The sequence below is a fragment of the Malus sylvestris genome, chromosome 13 (genome assembly GCF_916048215.2).
Source record: "Malus sylvestris chromosome 13, drMalSylv7.2, whole genome shotgun sequence".
Taxonomy (NCBI): Eukaryota; Viridiplantae; Streptophyta; class Magnoliopsida; order Rosales; family Rosaceae; genus Malus; species Malus sylvestris.
Genome location: NC_062272.1, coordinates 28,943,704 through 28,967,363, shown reverse-complemented (window position 1 = coordinate 28,967,363; position 23,660 = coordinate 28,943,704). Strand labels below are relative to the sequence as shown.

Here is a 23,660-nt window from a genome sequence, read left to right as displayed (position 1 = left end):
CTCCTCTCCTTCATCTCACCGAAGCTCTCGAGTTATAGAAATGTAGGCCAGTTTGTGTGGTTTTGGTTTTAGGAAGCAGGAGCCGATGCTATTCCAGAGATGGAGTTGTGGCTGCTAGGGTTTGAGTAGGAGAGAAAGAGGAAGGGTGAGAGATGAGATCCCCACTCCTCCCGCTCCCTCTCTCTCTCGCTCTGTCTCTCTCTCTATCGGAGGCATGGCCTCCCATCCCTGAAAGCCCTCACTGAATGACAGCAAACCTAAACCCACCCCAATCCATCTCAAACGCACAGGATAAAATTGCCTTTCCAACCCAGCCCCAATATCAGCCCAAACCTGACGGCTTTGCTGTAAATAGCGTGAAATCAAGTGACTCCTGATAAGCCATACGGACAAAATTACTCTCCAAAATTTTGAGAATTACCCTCCCAACCCACTCCTATTCGACTGGTATTGTTGTAAATAAAGCAAAATCAAAACAAGCAAAATCAAAACAAACGTGAATAGTGTCTGCCCTCCCCTTACTTTAGTATAGATAATAATATCAGAGAGAGAGAGGGGCTAGGATTGTGCATACTTATATCGACCTGTCGATTTATGGACATTTGTTTTTTGTGTTTTTGACTCTTATTACATTGGCGCTGTTTGCATAATTTCTGTGTTGATAGGTAGCGGCAAATTATGTAGCCATGGTTCCATCTGGACAAATATTTGACAGGTAGGCATGTAGTCATATCATGCTAGAAGTGGAAAATAGAAAAGAAAAAGATGTTTGCTCCCTAAATCCGCCGTGGCGCCTTGCGGGTAAGCCGGGGATTTACTTCACATACGAGATTAGTGGGTGCGGACGTGCCACTACTAGATGCCGCTAGTAGACGGGATTTGAATGATTGAGGTTGCGCCTTTTGACTTCAAATCAAGAGATTGTGCCATTTGAGTGGGAGTTGCTCAAATTAAGGTTCTTTGTTTGCCTTAAAAATAAGGACTTTACTTATATGGAGAGATAGAACAATATGTAAATGACAAGGTTACTTGTAAATATAAATGACAGAGGAAAGTGACTAATATTGCAGATTGCTTGTAATTTATATGACTGGAAATGAGTACATAAAAGCTACAAATGAGATCGATACCACAAGTGAGCAGCAGAGCTAATAAACTAGATAAAAGAAGGCTTTTGGCAAATCTGGTTTGAGCAGAGTTTGTGCTTTTGTTTGTTTGTTTGAGTGTCCATAATCCTTGTGCATCTGCTCCTTTTTATAGAGGTCTGGAGGAAACCCTCCTGCTAAGGTTTTGTACTAGCCCAAAAGAAGCTTGGACAACTTGCATTTCCTTACTTGGGTAGCTTGCATTGCTTTTGCCAACTTGCATGTAGAAACAATATTAAAAGGGGAAATTGCATATCCACCACATGTTTTTAGCACATGTTTTCCCACTTGTAATAAACTAACATTTAAAAGAAACAAGTTGACTTCTTTACCACATGCCTTTTCCCACTTGCAATAAAATAATTAAAAGAAGCAAACTAGCTTCTTTCATTACACATTCTTGCCCGAAATCTCTCCCATCCACTTACAATACATGCATGTATCTTGATTAAACAAAGGCTTGACAAACCTCCACCACCCAAGCAAATGGGAAAAACAATATTATAGTGTCAAACTCATCCACTTGCAACCAAATATCTTTCCAAGTTAGTTTTCTTGCATATTAATCCTTCAAATACCATATTTTACCCAAATTGCCTAAATAAGTAAAAATGGGTATATTTTGAGTGCAAACAGTGCCCCCCAAGTTTTACAAATTTGAGCAAAATTTGTGAAACTTACAACTCCAATGCTGCCAGGAATGATGTCAAAGGAAGAGGCACTTCTACCCCTTCGGTTCTTTTGTCGTTGATAAACTTGGCAAAATGAGCAAGGCAATTTGGTAGTGCAACTAGCATTGGAAAGAATGTTGTCTGGCTTGTGCTCCTTCTTGATACCAAAAAACATGGGAGCATCCTCACTGGTTACCGAGATAGTAAACTAGAAAAATACCCGAAGTCGGGCAAACTGGAAAAGAGAGTTAAGAGAGAAATAAACTTAGGCAACTATTCTTTTTTGTCTTTTTCTTTTGGCCTCTTTTCATATAACATAATATAATATAATGTAAATACAAATATATATATATATATATATAGAAGGCCCATTCGGGCAAGCTAATATATATATATATATATATATATATATATATATATATAGCCCATTCGGGCAAAGCAATTACATATATATAAAATAAATATATAGTCCATTCGGGCAGAATACATAGGATAATATATAATAATATATATATATAAGTTAATTTTTAGGCAGACAAAAACTGAGGGAGAGACAGGAAGAAAGAGAAAAGAGAAAAAAAGAAAGAGAAGGAAAGAAGGAAAGAGAAAGAAATAATAAAAAAGTAAAGAGAGAGAGAGAGAGAGAGCCCTTTCGGGCAAAATGGAAGAAGAAAGAGAGAGACAAGGAGACAAGACTGACAAGGAGAAAGAGGGAGAGAAAAAGAAAGAGAGAAATAATAGAAAAAGAAAAGAAAGAGCCCTTTCGGGCAAAGAACATAATATAATATAATATAATAATAAATATATAGATATATAGATATATATAAATAATAATAAAAAAAGCCCACACTCGGGCAAAGTATATATAAAAAATAATATATATTATAATACTATATATATATATATATATATAGCCCACACGGGCAAAGATCTTTATAAATACTATATAAATATATATATAAAGCCCTTTCGGGCAGAGTGGAGCTTTTTAGAAAATGAAGGGAAGGAGAGAAATAAATTGGAAAAGGAAAGAGGGAGAAACAAAAACGAGCCTTATTCAGGCATATTGGATGAAACTCCTTCATTGCCCATATGTTATTTTTCTCTTAACACTCAAATCTTTTTCTCTTTTTAAAATTGAGTGTAGAGAGATCAAACCCATCATATAAATTGGTCATGCTATGTAGCTTGGGAACCATAGGAGGTGGTCATTCATGTTTGATCCCAAGCTTTGTCCTCCTTGAGATCTCGATGCGAACAACATGCTCGTGTTGGCGGGGAAGAGTGTAGGAGCTATTTTCTTCTTCTTCGGGCTCCACATGAGGTGTGGGCTCGTGTCCCCCGAGCGTTGGTGTTTGGCCTATACTAGCCATCATCTCCATCTTAGCTTGGTCTCCTACAACCATATCCATTTTCATGGATTTTTCATTGGGTGGGGCCATTGTTTGGCCTTCATCAACGTGTATGATTTGTTCTTCCTTGGTTGTAGTAGGGTGAGCGTGCTTTGTAGAAGGGATTTGACACACTTGATCTATCAACTTTTTCAAAGTTTCTCCAAAAATTGTATAGCTTTCCTCCACCCTTTTAAAACACTTAGTGACATCTTCACCATACTCGATGCTTGCCACATGGAGTTTGGACACCTTCTCTAATTTGCCCACATCCTCTTTGTAGAGCTCTTCATCCGGATGATCATGAGTTGGCATCTCATAAATTGGCTCTATGTACTCATTGGAAGCATTTTGATACTCAAAGCCATTTGTTGGCCTATCATAGTATTCATGAATGCGATTGTCTTCAAAAGAATAATAACCTTCATCATAGCCATAAGTTGGCCAATCTGCAAGATTATTATTTATTTGATGGCCATTAGTTGGCCAACAATCATATTCCATGGGACTTGAGTACTCTTTAGCCATGTACCCATAAGTTGGCAACTCATAGGTTGGCTCTATGTGATAGCCATAGCTTGGGTGCTCTTCAACACCACCATCCTCCGAAAAAGCAGAAAAATCATGAACATAAGGATTGTTCATGATCTATCTTCATATAAGGGTCCCATTGGGCATGCCAAAATATGTTCGCTCCCTAAATTCGCCATGGCGCCTTGCGGGCAAGCCGGAGATTTACTTCACATACGAGATTGGTGGGTGCGGGCGTGCCACTACTAGATGCCGCTAGTAGACGGATTTGTGACCTTCGCTATATTGCTCCGGCCACTAGTGTGAATAAGTATGTAAATGGATAGGGACAGAGAAGCAAACACAAGATGTACGTGGTTCACCCAGATTGGCTACGTCCACGGAGAGGAGTTCTCATTAATTGTGAAAGGTTTACACAAGTACATAGGTTCAAGCTCTCCTTTAGTGATTACTAGTGAATGATTTAGTACAAATGACATTAGGAAATATTGTGAGAGAATGATCTCTATTTATAGAAGAGAGTTTCTAGTTTCATTCTGACATTGACACGTGTCGTGTTGTGATTGGCTTCTGATGTTGACACGTGTCGCACTATGATTGGCTTCTGATGTCGACATGTGTCGCTCTGTGATTGGCCTCCTAGTTTGAGGGAAACTCTTCTGGGTCCTTGACGGTATAACGTTGACCGGTGTTCAGTAGTTTCAAGATCGGTCAAGTATGGTACAAACAGTGCTCCCCTAAGTTCCCGAGTAAGGGAAGCTCCTCGGTTAGGGACATGCAAGATCTAAGCCATTGAGTAATCACGAAACTTTTAAGTACCGAAATGTGGTATCATTTTCACTTGCCTTATCTGTCTCATACGTAAATGTGGCATCTTCTCTGGAAGTACTTTTCCTTCATCCAGGGGTGGTATCTTTAACCGATGAAGATGCACAAGGTAATGTATCAATTTCACTTGAAGCTTACTTGTAGTTTCGGGCTTGGTCAAGTGCGATACAAAACCCTATAGTAGGAGTCCCCCAAGTCGCCGAGCTAGGAGATTTGCCGAAAGAGGTAATAGACAAGGTAAGCAATCAGACTTCCAAGCAAGCAACCTAGATCGGAGGTTCGACTTCTGCTTTCGGTTGATTGTTCTCCTTCTTCTTGTGTCATAAATAGCAACAAAGATAAAGAGAAGCAAATGGAGAAGAGATAATATGAGATACTTTTGCTTTTGAAGAAGTAACTTTCCACAGGCTTATTCTTGAACTAGGCTGGAGGGTTTTTCTGGTTTCCTCCAGAGTATAAGGCCGACTCAAGAATTTGAGGGTCAAAACAAGTCCATCAAATCTAGAGTACGTTCGACCCTGATGATATGGGATACTTTTGCTTTTGACAAAGTAGTGGATGTATCGGCACGTGTTCTATTACGCTTGTCTCCACATGCTTCCTTGTATCCTTCTCACTTACCCTATATGTTCCTCAGGCAGCTGTGGTATCGTCTCTGGAAGCATAAGATGTTGAAGATGAGTACTTGAGAGCAATGCCAGGTAAGTAATTAGGCAAGGGGTTCCAAGCAGTCAGTTCCTGACTCGAAGCTTGATTCCAAGTGTTGACTGATTGCTCTCTTTCTCCTTATCTTACAGGTAAGAACAAGGCCAAAGGAAAAGACAGGGAAAAGGCATGATATGGGATACTTTTACTTTTAACCCTGATGATATGAGATACTCTTGCTCTGGTGTAGCAGGTTTGCATAGGTATTATTGGGGGGGAAGAAAGCTGAGTATTTCGATAGGCTTCGTTGGAAGTGCCCTCTCAGATATAAGGAAGGGTTGAGCATTTTTGCAAGTTTGCCTGTCCGTGGAGGATGGAGGTCGACATATATAGAAGTCTCCTTAACAACAAGTAGTAATGTTATTCCTTTACCCTTCTTAGTCGTAGCAATGTAGTGGGAGTTGCAAGCTTCACGTGTTTTAACTTTGTCAGAGCACTTTGAAAAAGTGGTATGTGGTATCTGGAAAGTTGATGTTGCGTGTGAAGATTGCAGACAAGCTTTATCCAAGAAAATCCGGCTCTCGAAGTTCGGAGAGCGATGCCTCTTCGGTTTTCGAACAAGCAATCCTGTCGAGGATCTGGCTCTCGAGATTTGGAGAACAGTGCCTCTTCGATTTTTGAGAAAGCAATCCTGTTGAGAGTCTGGCTCTTGAGATTCGGAGAGCGATGCCTCTTCGATTTTTGAGAAAGTAATCCTGTTGGGAGTCTGGCTCTCGAGATTCGGAGAGTGGTGCCTCTTCGATTTTTGAGCAAGTAATAATGTTATTCCTTTACCCTTCTTGGTCATAGTAATGTAGTGGGAGCTGAAAGCTTCACATGTTTTAACTTTGTCAGAGCGCTTTGAAAAAATGGTCTGTGGTATCTGGAAAGCTGATTTTGCGTGTGAAGATTGCAGACAAGCTTTATCCAAGGAAATCTGACTCTCGAAGTTCGGAGAGCGGTACCTCTTCAGTTTTCGAACAACCAATCCTGTCAGGGATCTGGCTCTCGAGATTCAGAGAACAGTTCCTCTTCAATTTTTGAGAAAGCAATCTTGTTAGGAGTGTTTTCTCGAATGTGAGTGAAGGTTGGGCATTTTTGCCAATCTGTCTTGCCACGGAGCACGGAGGTTAACAAACATTGATACTTTTTAGTTATCAAGCAGTGGTGCTGTTCCTTTACCCTTGTGGGTAATAGTAGGGTAGCTATACCTTCAAAATTTATGTGTCTAAACTTTGTCAGAGATCTTTGGCAAAGTTATATGTGGTACCCGAGGGGCTGTTGTTGTGTGTGAAAAGTGGTGCCTCTTCGAAATCCGGAGAGTGGTGCCACTTCGATTTTTTAATCAACGACCTTGTTGCCCTTTCTTTTGTAAAGGCACCAATTGTGTGCAAGGAGTACATTCAGAGAGTTATTGTTTTTCCCTTACTTCAGAGATTTATTGCACCTCATTTTTCCTTCATCACTTCTGAGAATGTCTGGCCCATCCGACCGTCGTTTTGACTTGAACTTTGGTGAAGAGGCAGCCATGCCTTCTAAAGACAACATATGGCGCTCATCCTTCTTATCCCTTACTGGTCCTCTTACCGTTGGGGACTCTGTGATGAAGAATGATATGACCGCTGCGGTGGTGACCAAGAACATTCTCACTCTCAAAGATAACAGACTACTTTCCGAATGGTCTGATGAGTTGGCTGTTAAGGATTCTTTAGCTCTCAGTGTTCAGTGTGTAGGTTCTGTGTCTAATATGGCCCAACGCCTATTTGCTCGAACCCGCCAAGTTGAATCATTGGCGGCTGAAGTGATAAGTCTCAAACAAGAGATCAGAGGGCTCAAACATGAGAATAAACAGTTGCACAGGCTCGTACATGACTATGTTACAAACATGAAGAGGAAGCTCGACCAACTGCAGGAATCTGATGGTCAGATTTTACTTGATCATCAGAGGTTTGTAGGTTTGTTCCAAAGGCATTTATTGCCTTTATCTTCTAGGGCTGTACCGCGTAATGAAGCTCCAAATGATCAACTTTTGGTGCCTCCTCCTTCTGGGGTTCTGCCTAGTACTAAGGCTCCGAATAATCACCCTCTGGTGCCTCCTCGATCTGGGGCTCTGCCGACTGCTGAGACTTCTCCTGAGCAACCTTTGTGAAGGCTCCCTCTTGTTTGTTTATTTTGATTCATGTATATGTACATATTTGTAACTTATCGGAGATATCAATAAACAAGCTTTGCTTCATTTCAACGTATTATGTTAAATACACTAAGGCCTTCTTCACTAAGTTCTTTGAATTTTTCCTTTTGTTGAAGATTGTATGTTGAAGCTTTGTGAGTGAATCATGTAGGTTGAGGTAGTGCTCCCTTACTTTCCCGAGTGAGGAAAACTTCTCGTTTGGAGACTTGAAAAATCCAAGTCACTGAGTGGTCGTGAGACTTCCGAGTATCAAGGTGCAGTAGAATATGGTAAGAGTCCCCCAAGTCTTCGGTCGAGGGAGTTGACGAATGAGGCATTTCCTTTCTAAGTGGTAGCCCAAAACTCCTTCTTCATATATATTTGTTATGAAAGTTGTTAGGCCTAAAGAAGATGAGACCTAGGTAATTTTTTTTTTTTTGAAATTTTTTTTTCAAATTTTTTTTTTAATTTTCGAATTTTTGAATTTCCGAATTTTTGAATTTTGGAATTTCCGAATTTTTGAATTTTCGAAAAAAAAAATTATATATATATATATATATATATATATATATATATTTTAAAGCTTTAAAGGTGAAGCTTTGTAGGTGAAGCTTTGGTGTTGAAGCTTTGTAGGTGAAGCTTTGAGGTTGAAGCTTTGTTGGGCACCATGAATTGATTTTACTTCACACTATCTTGATCAAGATAGTGTGAAGCTTTTGTAGGTGAAGTTTTTGTGTTGAAGTTTTGTAGGTGAAGCTTTTGTGGGTCAAGCTTTTGTGGGTCAAGCTTTTATAGGTGAAGCTTTTGTGGGTCCAGCTTTTGTAGGTGAAACTTTTGTGGGTCAAGCTTTCGTGGGTGAAGCTTTTGTAGGTCAAGCTTTGTTGGGCACCATGAATTGATTTTGCTTCACACTATCTTGATCAAGATAGTGTGAAGCTTTTGTAGGTCAAGCTTTTATAGGTCAAGCTTTTGTGGGTGAAGCTTTTGTGGATAAAGCTTTTGTAGGTCAAGCTTTTGTGGGTCAAGCTTTTGTAGGTGAAGCTTTTGTGAGTCACGCTTTTGTGAGTGAAGCTTTTGTGTTGAAGCTTTTGTAGGTGAAGCTTTGGAGTTGAAGCCTTTTTTTGGGTACCATGAATTGATTTTGCTTTACACTATCTTGATCAAGATAGTGTGAAGCTTTTGAGAATTTGTAGTTGTCCTTCATTGATGAAGCTTTTGTTGGTGAAGCTTTGGAGTTGAAGCTTTGTAGGTGAAGCTTTTGTTGGTGAAGCTTTTGTTTGGTACCATGAATTGATTTTGCTTCACACTATCTTGATCAAGATAGTGTGAAGCTTTTGAGAATTTGTTGTGTCCTCCATTGATGAAGCTTTTGTTGGTGAAGCTTTGGAGTTGAAGCTTTGTAGGTGAAGCTTTGGAGTTGAAGCTTTGTAGGTGAAGCTTTGAAGTTGAAGCTTTTGTTGATAAAGCTTTGAAGTTGAAGCTTTTGTTGGGTACCATGAATTGATTTTGCTTCACACTATCTTGATCAAGATAGTGTGAAGCTTTTAAGAATTTGTAGTTGTCCTTCATTGATGAAGCTTTGTTGAATTTCCCTATTTTTTTTTTTTTTTTGGAAAACTAGAAATTTGAAAATGTGGGAGAGACAACATATACAAGTTTTGTTTCCACATTGTTGAGCAAAAGATTGTGATGCAAGCCACACCTTGTAGTAGTCGAAGGTTTGGATGAACCATATAAATTGAATTTGCTTCGAAGGTCTGAGAATTGTAGTTGCCCTCCATTGATGAAGCTTTTGTTGGCACCATAAATTGGTTTTGCTTCACACTGTCTTGATCAAGAGTGTGTGAAGCTTTTGAGAATTGTGGTTGAACTCCTTTGATGAAGCTTTTGTTGGTACCATAAATTGGTTTTGCTTCACACTGTCTTGATCAAGAGTGTGTGAAGCTTTTGAGAATTGTGGTTGCTCTCCTTTGATGAAGCTTTTGTTGGCACCATAAATTGGTTTTGCTTCACACTGTCTTGATCAAGAGTGTGTGAAGTTTTTGAGAATTGTGGTTGCCCTCCATTGATGAAGCTTTTGTTGGCACTATAAATTGGTTTTGCTTCACACTGTCTTGATAAAGAGTGTGTGAAGCTTTTGAGAATTGTGGTTGAACTCCTTTGATGAAGCTCTTTTTGGCACCATAAATTGGTTTTGCTTCATATTGTCTTGATCAAGAGTGTGTGAAGCTTTTGAGAATTGTGGTTGCCCTCTATTGATGAAGTTCTTGTTGGCACCATAATATGGTTTTGCTTCACACTGTCTTGATCAAGAGTGTGAAGCTTTTGAGAATTGTTGTTGCCCTCTATTGATGAAGCTCTTGTTGGCACCATAAATTGGTTTTGCTTCACACTGTCTTGATCAAGAGTGTGTGAAGCTTTCTACGAGTTGTAGTGTTTGCATTGTTACAGAGCGAAAATGTTTGAAGCAGATGCAAGAGAGCTGAATAGCTTGATCTTCGTATGCCATGCATTGAAGTTGCTGGTGGCTTGCAATAAGACTTTGTTAGTGACTATAACTCTTGTTTGGCATAAGTGCTCCCCTAGTTAAGTTGTCAAGCTTGAGGGTTTTTTTATTATTTGTGAATGCTAAGAGTTCACATGTTCAAGTTGTACCACTCGTCTTCTGGTAGGTGGAATGAATGGTGAGTTGCTTTCATCACCTGGTTGGTGGTACGAAGGTGAGTTCCTTTTTCCCCTGGTTGGTGGCATGAATGGCAAGTTGCCAAATGATATTAGAGTACGGGTTGTACATTTCATCACCTGGTTGGTGGCATGAAAGAGAGTACAGGTTGTACATTTCATCTCCTGGTTGGTGGCATAAAGATGAGTTCCTTCTTCACCTGGTTGGTGGCATGAGTGGCAAGTTGCCAAATGATATTAGAGTACGAGTTGTACATTTCATCACCTGGTTGGTGGCATGAATGGTAAGTTGCCAAATGATATTAGAGTACGGGTTGTACATTTCATCACCTGGTTGGTGGCATGAAGGAGAGTACAGGTTGTACATTTCATCACCTGGTTGGTGGCATGAAGATGAGTTCCTTCCCCCACATTTCATCACCTGGTTGGTGAGAATAAGGGCAAGGTGTCTAGGCACATTGTAGCAAGTGTCAAATGACACAAAATATGTTGAACCCTTTCAAAGCACAGTTGGCTTATGTATGAATGTGTTGGAATGTATGATTGAACGAATATACTATGAAGCTGTTCATTTATTTGTATAGTCTTGTTGACATACACTTAGACTTTGTTTCATGTTGGAAGCATTCATGTTGAAGCTTTGAACCCGAGTGTTTCATTGCTAGGAATGTAAGAGGATTATGATCAAGTTGTCTAAATCACCTCTTTATTGAATTCATGCCAAATAGTCTTCGTTACATAGGATGTCGAATGGTTGAAGCTTAACACTTGTACAATGTGAGTTTACTTGTAATAGTACTTCAAGTGTTCAGCGTTCCATGGATGGCCAAGGGTCTTGCCATCGGAGCTTATAAGCTTGTAGGAGCCAGGGCGACTGATGCCAACAACTTCAAACGGTCCATCCCAGTTTGGACTAAGTGTTCCTTCACTCGGGACTCTGTTGCAGAGTAATCGTTTCTTCAATACCCAGTCCCCCACTTTGAAAGAACGAGGTTTAACCCTTGAGTCATAGTAGTTAGAGATACGCTGTTTGTTAGCGACATTCCCCAAGTAGTTGGAGGGAAACTCTTCTAGGTCCTTAGCGGTATAATGTTGACCGGTGTTCAGTGACCCAGAAGAGTTTCCCTCCAACCAGGAGGCCAATCACAGCGCGACACGTGTCGACATCAAAAGCCAATCATAGCGCGACACGTGTCAACATAAGAAGCCAATCACAACACGACTCGTGTCAATGTCAGAATGAAACTAGAAACTCTCTTCTATAAATAGAGATCATTTTCTCACAATATTTCCTAATGTCATTTGTACTAAATCATTCACTAGTACTCACTAAAGGAGAGCTTGAACCTATGTACTTGTGTAAACCCTTCACAATTAATGAGAACTCCTCTATTCCGTGGATGTAGCCAATTTGGGTGAACCACGTACATCTTGTGTTTGCTTCCCTGTCCCTATCCATTTACATACTTATTCACACTAGTGGCCGGAACAATCTAGCGAAGGTCACAAACTTAACATTTTCTGTTGTACCAAAGTACTCACTGATTTTGTGCATCAACATTTGGCGTCGTCTGTGGGAATCGATATGAAAAGTTGTGTCGGTTCTATTTCATTTTTTCACCTCTGCCATGGATCTGCAAAATCTGCAAAAACCCAAGAAAATCAAACACCACACCAATATTCTAATTTGTCCTCCTCACTGCCAGTGCTTTTCGATTTACTTTCCGATCCGCCTTCTTTTGCTTAGACTGAACTTCATCAGAGGCGCAACTGGATCACAGATGCCATCCCTCTCTCCTGCTCTCTCTCTCTCGTTCATCGGAGACTTCCTTCTTATCTATTCTCTTCTCACTCATCCCCCCACCAAAAATAAAAAACCAGAAACCCCCGCTGTCAAAATCGCAATTACAGTGTCACCTGGAAGTCTCAGACAAAATGTTAGACTCGGTTTTCCTCTTGTCAGTGTCCAGACCGGTGGGTCCCACGGCGTCTGTCTAAGCGGCCAAGATGTAGACTCTAGGGGCGATCAGGTCTGGCTTCAGAATCTCCGGGCTCAGCCCGTTCTGCCCACGACCCGAGAACGAAGCCACGTAGGCCTTTGTTGCATCACCCTCATCGGCCCCGATGGCTCAAGTGGCCAGGATATGTGCGTCGCCGATGAGACCCTCGCCGTTAGAAATTCCATTAGCGAGGGTCATTCCAACACCGTCGGCTTTCTTCACGACTAAGCCTTTTCGCCACCAGAAGTCCAAATCCGTTTTGACGGCGTGCTCCGCCGTCTCTCCTCTCATCTTCGACCTCTCCCGTTCTCTTCCGTCAGCTTGCCAACTCTCCGACATTTGTTCAAAAACAGAGAAGACGGCGGCGTGTGTTCAGAGTGTTTTGAGACGACGGTGCTTCATTCATGAAGAAAGCTCGGACCCGAACCCGTTATTGAACCGAAAAAAGACGCCTTTTGGGCCTACGCTGATGGTGGAGGAGCTGGGGTGCAGAAAGGTTAATCATGGGGGTAAGGGTGGGGATATCTATGTTTTACGGTTTTACAATCGTTAGCTGGAATGTACATGTTTTAGTCTGCTGAAGTTCAAATGTTAGTTGGAATGAGCTGTGTCATTCCAAGTGTGTATTGCTTACAGCTCATCAGCCATGAATATAATATGTAAGCATTACTCATGAAAAAGAAAAAGGGGACTATCCTCGGGAGCACATGAGGATAGAAAAAGGAAAAGACAGAGACAGAGAGAATGGATGGGCACGACAAAAAACGATACCTTACAAATCAAGGTGGACAGAGAATGAACGGGGAGATCAAGAAAAGCATCAGCAAAAGAGAAAGTAAAAGAGAAAGCAAAAGCAAGGAATAAACATCCTACAAGAATGATATTGTTTACTCTTCTGATTTTTGAATGATGTAATTTATTTTTCGTATCTTTCGAAGATATCTGTATAAACCCCATCAGAGAGTAATAATACCAAAAAAAAAAAACGGGCAAAAGCCCAAAATAAATGGGCTGGAATGTTGTGTAGAGGGTGAAGACCCATAAGCCTAAAACAACTCCAACCAAGCGATCAAAAGTACGCCCAGTACTCCACAATTATTCGGCAACCTGCCACTATTACCACCAACCAGGTGATCAAAAGTACGCCCAGTACTTCACAATTATTTGGCAACCTGCCACTATTACCACCAACCATGTGATCAAAAGTACACCCAGTACTCCAAATTATACATGAGCATTACTCATGTCATTCATACATAAACATTCATGAGCATCACTCATGACAATCATACATAAACATTCATGACCATCATTCATGTCAACATTCATGAAGCATCACTCATGTTAACATTCATGAGCATCACTCATGACAACATCCATGAGCATCACTCATGTCAATCAACATAAACATTCATGAGCATCACTCATGTCAAACAGCTTCAAAAGCTTCATTTACAGAGCTCTAGCTTCAAAAGCTTCATTTACGAAAGCTCCAGCTTCAAAAGCTTCATTTACAAAAGCTCCAGCTTCGAAAGCTTCATTTACAGAGCTTTAACTTCAAAAGCTTCATTTACAGAGCTCTAGCTTCAAAGCTTCACTTGCAAAGCTTCACCCACAAAGCTTCAGTGCAGGGTATACAAATATTGCCTCCGAACAACTGCCACTTCGGCCCATACATGGATTCAATTTGAAGTCTCCAGCCAACAGACTCTATTGACCGAAGACTTGGGGGACTACATTATGTACCATATATTGGGCCTTAACTGGGCCTCAAGAAAAATACTTGGGGGACTCTAGCTCATCATTCATGTATTGGAGCGAACCCTTATTCTATAAAAAGGACTCCCTCACCATCATTAGAGAGCATCAACTCTAGCCCATTATTCATATATTGAGGAGTGAGCCCTTATTCTATAAAAGGGACTCTTACCTTCAAACGCCGTAAGCCGAGCCAACCAAGGCAACATAAGCCATGAGCCGAACAGCCTTGCAGCGTGTGCTACTTCTAGTCGAGCGTCATTTCAGATTGAGCACTGCCTCATATCGAGCATCAGTTCAAAACAGCATCTAGTTACTTCGGCCCACACATGGACTGAATTTCAAGTCTCCAGCCAAAAGACTCTTTTGACTAAAGACTTGGGGGACTACTGTTTATACCATATTTAGGGTCTCGTATTTAGACCTCGTATAAATACTCGAGGGACTAAAATGTAGTTATGTGATAAAGGAAGGGGCAAATATGTAATTAGGAGATGAACCCTTATTCTATAAAATGACCTCTCACCCTCACAATTAGGGGAGGTCAATTCCTAAGGCTCCTTACCCCTTTCAAAGCTATCACTTTCAGAGCTCTCTCTCCCTCACTTCTCAAAGAAATACAATACAATCAATGTGGACGTAGCCCAAACCTTGGTGTGAACCACGATACATCTTGTGTTATTTACATTACTTGCAGATTCACGGTCGGATTTACATTACTTACAGATAACTTTGCCAAAGATCTCTGACAAAGTTTAGACACATAAATTTTGAAGGTCCAGCTACCCTACTATTACTCACAAGGGTAAAGGAACAACACCACTACTTGATAACTAAAAAGTAACAATGTGTGTTAACCTCCATGCTCCGTGGCAAGGTAGACTGCCAAAAATGCCCAACCTTTACTCACATTCGAGAAAACACTCCCAACAGGATTGCTTTCTCAAAAATCGAAGAGGCACCGTTCTCTGAATCTCGAGAGCCAGATCCCTGATAGGATTGCTTGTTCGAAAACCGAAGAGGCACTGCTCTCCGAACTTCGAGAGCCAGATTTCCTTGGATAAAGCTTGTCTGCAATCTTCACACGCAACATCATCTTTCCAGATACCACAGACCATTTTTTCAAAGCGCTTTGACAAAGTTAAAACATGTGAAGCTTGCAGCTCCCACTACATTACTATAACCAAGAAGGGTAAAGGAATAACATTATTACTTGCTAAAAAATCGAAGAGGCACCACCCTCCGAATCTCGAGAGCCAGACTCCCAACAGGATTACTTTCTCAAAAATCGAAGAGGCATCACTCTCCAAATCTCAAGAGCCAGACTCCCAACAGGATTACTTTCTCAAAAATCGAAAAGGCACCGCTCTCTGAATCTCAAGAGCCAGACTCCCAACAGGATTGCTTTCTCAAAAATCGAAGAGGCATTGTTCTTCGAATCTCGAGAGCCAGATCCCCGACAGGATTGCTTGTTCGAAAACCGAAGAGGCATTGCTCTCCAAACTTGGAGAGCCATATTTCCTTGGATAAAGCTTGTCTGCAATCTTCACACGCAACATCAGCTTTCCAGATACCACATACCACTTTTTCAAAGTGCTCTGACAAAGTTAAAACACGTGAAGCTTGCATCTCCCACTACATTGCTACGACCAAGAAGGGTAAAGGAATAGCATTACTACTTGTTGTTAGGGAGACTTCTATATATGTCGATCTCCATCCTCCACGGACAGGCAGACTTGCAAAAATGCTCAACCTTTCCTTATATCTGAAAAGGCACTCCCAACGAAGCCTCTCAAAATACTCAGCTTTCTTCCCCCCCAATAATACCTATGCAAACCAGCCACACCAGAGCAAGAGTATCTCATATCATCGAGGTTAAAAGCAAGAGTATCCCATATCATGTTTTTTCCTTGTTTTTTCATTTGGCCTTGTTCTTACCTGCAAGATAAGGAGAAAGAGAGCAATCAGTCAGCACTTGGAATCAAGCTTCCAGTCAGGAATTGATTGCCTGGAACCCCTTGCCCGATTACTTACCTGGCATTGCTCTCGAGTACTCATCTTTAACATCTTATGCTTCCAGAAACGATACCACATCTGCTTGAGGAACAGATAAGGCAAGTGAGAAGGATACAAGGAAGCATGTGGAGACAAGCGTAACAGAACACGTGCCGATACATCCACTACTTTGTCAAAAGCAAAAGTATCCCATATCATTAGGGTCGAACGTACTCTAGATTTGATGGACTTGTTTTGACCCTTAAAAAATTCTTGAGTCGGCCTTATACTTTGGAGGAAACCAGAAAACCCTCTAGCCCAGTTCAAGAATAAGCCTGTGGAAAGTTATTTCTTCAAAAGCAAAAGTATCTCATATCATCTCTTCTCCATTTGCTTCTCCTTATCCTTGTTGCTGTTTACGACACAAGGAGAAGGAGAACAATCAACCGGAAGTCGAAGGCGAACCTCCGATCTAGGTTGCTTGCTTGGAAGTCTTATTGCTTACCTTGTCTGTTACCTCTTTTGGCAAATTTCCTAGCTCGGCGACTTGGGGGACTCCTACTATAGGGTTTTGTATCGCACTTGACCAAGCCCGAAACTACAAGTAAGCTTCAAGTGAAATTGATACATTACCTTATACATCTTCATCGGTTAAAGATACCACCCCTGGATGAAGGAAAAGTACTTCCAGAGAAGATGCCACATCTACGTATGAGACAAATAAGGCAAGTGAAAATGATACCACACTTCGATACTTAGCAGTTTCGTGATTACTCAATGGCTTGGATCTTGCAAGTCCCCAACCGAGGAGCTTCCCTCACTCGGGAACTTAGGGGAGCACTGTTTGTACCATACTTGACTGATCCCGAAACTACTGAACACCGGTCAACATTATATCGTCAAGGACCCAAAAGAGTTTCCTTCCAACCAGGAGGCCAATCACAGCGCGACACGTGTCGACATCAGAAGCCAATCATAGTGCGACATGTGTCAACATAAGAAGCCAATCACAACACGACACGTGTCAATGTCAGAATGAAACTAGAAACTCTCTTCTATAAATAGAGATCATTCTCTCACAATATTTCCTAATGTCATTTGTACTAAATCATTCACTAGTACTCACTAAAGGAGAGCTTGAACCTATGTAATTGTGTAAACCCTTCACAATTAATGAGAACTCCTCTACTCCGTGAACGTAGCCAATCTGGGTGAACCACGTACATCTTGTGTTTGCTTCCATGTCCCTATCCATTTACATACTTATTCACACTAGTGGCCGGAGCAATCTAGCGAAGGTCACAAACTTAACATTTTCTGTTGTACCAAAGTCCTCACTGATTTTGCGCATCAACACTATTCATGATATTTGTTTCCATCACCCTCACCTTGTCATCAGAGAAGTGTAATTCGGATTAATGATTTTGTGGTATGTTTGTGGGTAGGTTTCCAATTCAGTATACTTAACACCGAGTCTTCATCGTGAAACAATTAATGAGACCCAAATATGACTTATATGGTTTTCCCAGAAAATAATGGAATGAGAGGTTTGATGTTGTTTTGCGATAGCATGTTATTATACAATCACAAAAGCAAGAAAATTAATAAAATGAAGAAATCCTAAAGAAGCAAAGCATAAATAATCTTTTGGCGATTAATTGCGTATGACTAAAGTGATGTCTCAAGGCTTCTTACTGCATCTTTTGAACTGCATCTTAGGGAAAAAGAATGTTTGCTAATAATCGTTTAATCTAAATGAGTAGAACAGGTGATCAAGGGACTTGATGAAGGGATATTGTCCATGAAAATAGGAGGGAAGCGACGACTCTACATCCCAGGATCAGTAAGGCTTTTACTTGGCTTTCTTTGAAAAACAAAAGGGAAAACGAAAGGTCTCAGAAAAAACCTAGGACCTTATTCCAAGCATTTTCCTTTCGGGAGTGATTTATAGTTGAAGTGCTTATTGAAAGAAATCACGGCACGACTGTTCTAACCTTTGTGTGTCTCCTCCGTTTTTTATCAGTTGGCATTTCCCAAGGGTCTCAATTCAGCTCCGGGAAGACCAAGGGTGGCTCCAAGTAGTCCGGTTGTTTTCGATGTGAGCTTGGAATACGTACCAGGCCTTGACATTGAGGAAGATTAGGAGAACAGATGCGTCCCTTGTTTGATGTATTCTTTTCTTTGTAATTTTTTATCTTTTCTGAACACGGGAGCAACAAAAACGATCCATGCTGTAAGCACTTGCACTGAATAAGTCAATTAATTCAATTTTTCCTTCATATTTTTGCATTAAACATTAAATTGTTTCTTTCTTATAAACTGTTTCATGGGATTTTAGAATATTATGCAGATCAAATCCATGTCAATTTGATTGTTTAGGATGAGGTAAATTCCAAATTCTCAACATTTCTGTATTGGTGATTTTCTTTTCAAACGTCAGTAGAGAGACAAGTCCCCCTATGCACATGGATATCTCGTAACACAAATTAACAGAAATCAAAGAAGCACCATTAGACTAAGGGATAGTTAGTCAAGTCCAAGGACCAAGACTCCTCTTGCTACCAAACTTAAAATAACATTTAAGTGGAAGCTCAAACCAAATTCAAGATTTATTAATATCGGTTGTGATTTATTCCTCCAACTTTTGCAATTTTTGTAGTATCTGAATTATACAGCATAAAAAATGAAAATGAGTGAAGTTCAAACGTTCATATTATTGATGAGACCAACTAAAACAAAAAAGATACCATCACTTACAGGCCCTTATATTTTGGGGACATGTAAATGTGGTTTGTCCACAGTTGGGTCTCCATTTTATTGTTTTCTTTTTCTCTTTTGGAGATATAAAGAAAATATATGTAAATTCACATAATTATGTCCATTTTCATGGAGGATCGATTAGCCACTTAGTACTACGGTCTAGTGGTATTCCTTTCCATTTGTAAGTGAGAGGATTTAGGTTCGATTCTCCCCAAAGAAGAATTTGAACCACATTATTGCTAATTCATTGTGTGGCTTAACCCACTCTCTCACCCCTTTAGTGTATATAATATCGTTTGTTAAAAAAAATAAAAAATTTGTTCATTGAGTTTTTCGTCAAAACAAATGTGTATATGTGTCATTCACACCCGATTTGAGATGCTCTAAAGTGATTCAAATCATTAATAGCCTTATTTCTTACCCCAAAAAAAAAAAAAAAAAGAGAGAGCAAAGTGTGTCAAACTAAGATATAAATTCATAAATGTACTACATTCTTGTCATATTTTTTTTCTTACTTTAAGTAGTATGTCTTGATAAAAAAAATGGTGGTATGTTTTAGATTCGACTCCTATAGATGATGAGTTTGAACCAAATAATTATAGTTGGCCCATTGTATAGATTAGGGTTGGGCATCAAGTGGGTTGGTTCGGTTAGTCTTCAACTCGTCAGCCAACCTAATAGGCTCGGGTTGGCAATGTTGGACACATTGCCACTCAAGAAAATGGGACCTAGTCATATGCGGGTTCCACGAGTCGAGGTTAATTATTTTATTTCTTATTCCTAGTATGAGGTGAGCATGGGTGACAAACAATACACAGTTCATATCATATAACTATTGAATTTTATGTATGTGTCTATCTGATATACGTGTATGTTTCAGAATTGTTGACACTCGGTGGGTACCATGGGTTTTATTTCAATCGGGGTAATAGTATTTCGACCCAACCCACCAAATGAAGAGGCGATCGTGGTTTACCCTAAAGAAAACTTTGAACATTTACGACTCGATTCATTTTGGTTGAGTTGGTGATAACCCCCACTATCGCACTCCTGAGCAACTCCAGCGGGATGAATTGCTGGAGCGACAATGGGTGGAACAGGGCTAGATCGCCCGAGGGAGCAAGGCCAGCGTTGGCTAACGAGGGGGCTGGAGCAAGCCCGAGCGCCAGGCCCGTGGATTGGTGCCGGCCCTTGAGCCCGAGATGGGTTTGACGTCAGATGCCTTTATTAATTTTTTTTTACTGTCAAGCGCGTGCTGTTCAAGAGCGCGTCAGGCGACACAAAATAAGAAAACGGGCCCGCGGTGCAGATTTTTTTTGTTACCGTTAGGGAGCCACGTGGCTTCCCCACGACCGTTGGATTTCAACGGATATAAATTGTGAACCGTTGGATTTCCAACGGTAAAAAAAATAAAAAAAACTTCATTTAATATCAGCCGTTAGATCTAAGATCAACGGTCCACATTATTAGACTTCAAAAATTAAAAAAGAAAACAGTTAAAAAATCAGAAATGTTATCGTTGTGCCACGTGGCACAATCTGGAGTGTTGGAATTTATATTGGTTTAAATCCAATGGTATAGATTAATTAGGTGAATAAAAAAAATTTAAAATGTAAAAAATTATTAAAAATCCGGAAAAAAAATTTGAAAAATTAAAAAAAAAAGTGATTTTACTTTTCTATAAATACCTTCTCATTATCTTTTACCTTACATGACACACCTCGACCGAGATCGAGGTATGCTGGCCGTCACGTAGGGGTGACGTAGCCATGTGCACAATGCGAAAGCAATAAAGATAAGAGTTATACGGATAAATAAACACCGGAAGCTACTAAGGTGCACTAATAAACAGGAAGTTAGGAGTGAGATACAAAAGTAAATACTCCTAATCAGAGCATAGAAAGTCTAGGTGCAGTCCAGTAGGACAAGTACTAATTATACATTACCAGGAGACGCCCTACAAATATTTTATTATGTCAGAACTGCCAAAATCCTCGATGCCACCAACAGTAAGCTTACCTAAAACCTGGAGGGGCGCAAAACAGAAAATGTGAGTGGGAAAAAAAAAGTGTTTTACAAAACCATTTCATTTCTCAAAAGTTCTAACCTCTCGCTGTAAAACATGTATAATTTTCCCATAAATAGAATATAAACATATGCATAAATATATATGTAAATATCTCAATTCAATTCATGCTTCTCATATTCATAATCGTAAGTATGCCATGCCAAGATATAACAGAATAAGTAATTCAGGTGAGAATAAATTCATGGAAAATAACATACTAGCCAGAACCCCTGTAGAAGTATGTACAACTGAATTCATAGCTCATTAGTCAATCTAGCCAGAGTCACTATAATGACCTATACGGCACTACACTGCACATAAGTCGGAACCACTAAAAAGGGGTCTGTACGACAAGATTGGGTGTAATATAATTATGATCAATACTACTCTCTCATGATAGTTGGGCGATAAATCGCTAGTCACCTACAAGTCGGAACCACTTATGATGGTCTGTACGACAAGATTGTGCACCTAAATTTGATCCAATATGAGCATATGGTGCGGTAGGTGACATTAATAATAGGCATGTACTTTATCTCTAGTTAAATCACAATCACCCTAGGTGCAAGTTTATGAGCTCAATGTTTCTCAATTAATCATAACCATTATTCACATTCAGAATTCATAAACTCACCTGGGCTTACCTGAGCGTCCACAGCATCACAATTATATATTATGCATCATGTATCAACTCATATACAAAATATAAATTTATATGCCTGGCATTTCAAGGCATACTTTCATTTAAACGCATTTTCTGGGAAAATATCAAGTATATAAGTATATATTGAAAACCAAAAGCCCACCCACTGGTATGTCGAAGGGTCATAGCCCCTGAGTCACCCTTGACTGCACTCGTCCTCGGGATAAGCCTCCCCTATATTCGAAATAACTATAAAAACGTGAATTTAAAGCACATAACCAATACTAGCTAATAACTTCTCATATATTGCTCAAATGAGGTGTTTAAATATACCAACGTGATCTACACAACCTCACGAACATCCCCATATTTTTAGAAAAATTTTCCGACCACCCACGCACTGCCACGCGTCAGCCAAGGCACGGCCAGATGCGCTGCCCACGCGCGGGCACGTGCCAGGCACATTGACGGTAACCCCAACGGCGTTAGGGAATATTCCGTCCAAAAACAAGCATATTCCGTCAATTATTAATGGCGTCATCTAACGCCGTTAGCATATTTCGTCAAAACAGACGGAATATACCCTCATCTTCTCCAACGAGTCGTCGGAAGTCGATGACCTCGTCGATTTCTGTGTTTAATTTCAAAACCTTATATCTCTCTCGTTTTAACACCAAATTTCATGAAACTTGAACCATTTTGAAAATCTCACCAAGACGAACAAAACCATACCTGAGTCGAGCCCTGAAACCACCGGAAACCCACTGGAAAAAGCCTCGATATTCTGGCAATTCTTAAAACTCGTGGTTCTCGATAGTCTGACGTCCAAAATCTTCCAACGAAACACTTTTAGCCTCGTGAGGACCTCCTTAAGCTACATATAAGCTTGAAATCCCAAAAAAACACACGATTTTACGATTGCATGAATAGTACCTAAATCAGAGTTTGAGAGAAACTAGGGTTTTCGAAGAAGTTCTTACTTGAAAATGGTACCATTCAACTCATATGAGCCTCAAGAAAATGATGGTGTCTTTTAAACCCTCGATCTGCAACTTTTCATTAGTGTTGTTGTTGATCCGTACGTGAGGGAAGGAGAGAGAGTGAGTCTGAGGGAGAGAGAGCACGAGAAAGAAGAGAGAGGAAAAGTTTATGTGTGTGTGCATGGTCCATGTGGGTCACCAACCAAAACCACAAAAACTAAGTTCTAATTTGGTCCAAAAATTAAGGAAAATGTCTCACATCCAAGGGTAAAATGGTCAACTCATGTCATCGATAATTTATTTCGGGACGGGCTGTGACAATATACCCACCTTATAAAATTTCATCCTCAAAATTACACATAACCAATACATCCACTAATAATCATAAAATAGACGTGGATACATCTCTCTCATCCAGTCTTCTCTATCTCCCAAGTAGCTTCTTCCATTGAATGATTTCTCCACAACACTTTCGCCAAATGCACTGTCTTATTCCTCAGCTCCTTATCTTTCCAATCCAAAACAGTCACTAGTTCCTCATCATAAGTCAAATCCAAATTAATTTCCAAAGGTTAAGGAGGAATCACTTGTGAAGGATCTGCAACATACTGACGAAGCATCGAAACATGAAACACATCATGCACCTTGGACAACTTGGAGGCAACTCAAGCCTGTAAGCAACCTCATCGACTCACTCGGTGATCATATATGGTCCAATATACCTAGGACTTAACTTGCATTTCTTTCCAAATCGTACAACACCTTTCCAAGGTGATAGCTTCAGAAATACCCAATCACCTACATTATACCTCCGGTCAGTGGCATGTTTGTCTGCTAAGCTCTTTTGTCGATCCTGGGATGCTTTCAGGTTAGACTTAATTACCTGAACATTTTAAGTAGTCTCGTCCACAATCTCAAGGCCCACTAAAACTTTTTCGCCAACCTTCAACATAATGGTGTTCGACAAGACTTGCCATAGAGTGCCTCAAAAGGTGTCATACCAATACTCGAATGGTAACTGTTGTTGTAGGTGAATTCCATCAAATCCAAACAATCATGCCAACCATCGCCAAACTGCAGCACTGAAGATCTCAGCATATCTTCTAATGTCTGAATGATCCTCTCAGATTGCCCATCTGTCTGAGGATGATATTCCGTACTATAAAGTAATCTCGTACCAAAAGTTTCTTGGAATGCTACCCATAACTTGGAAGTGAATCTAGGATCCCGATCTGAGATAATATTAACTAAAACACCATGGTACTTCACAATCTTTGATATGAATAACTTAGCTAATCGACTTAATGAATATTTCTCCCTCACTGGAATAAAATGTGTTGACTTAGTAAGCCGA

At 40.2% G+C, this 23,660-nt stretch overlaps 1 protein-coding gene across 1 annotated transcript; it reads left to right on the top strand.

Annotated features, from left to right (window-relative positions):
- Positions 1–245: 245 nt before the first annotated feature.
- LOC126595416 (peptidyl-prolyl cis-trans isomerase FKBP16-3, chloroplastic-like) lies at positions 246–17,998 on the top strand. Its single transcript, XM_050261720.1, has 6 exons — positions 246–347; positions 666–715; positions 4,435–4,467; positions 4,711–4,726; positions 17,624–17,698; positions 17,879–17,998. The coding sequence occupies exons 1-6, from the start codon at positions 246–248 to the stop codon at positions 17,996–17,998; spliced, it is 396 nt and encodes a 131-aa protein (XP_050117677.1).
- The last annotated feature ends 5,662 nt before the right edge of the window (positions 17,999–23,660 follow it).

Coding starts and splice junctions, on each gene's coding strand:
- LOC126595416 (XM_050261720.1), top strand. CDS start 246: ATGACAGCAAACCTAAACCCACCCCAATCCATCTCAAACGCACAGGAT. Junction 348..665: donor CCAAACCTGACGGCTTTGCT/GTAAATAGCGTG, acceptor CTGTGTTGATAG/GTAGCGGCAAATTATGTAGC. Junction 17,699..17,878: donor GACTCTACATCCCAGGATCA/GTAAGGCTTTTA, acceptor GTTTTTTATCAG/TTGGCATTTCCCAAGGGTCT.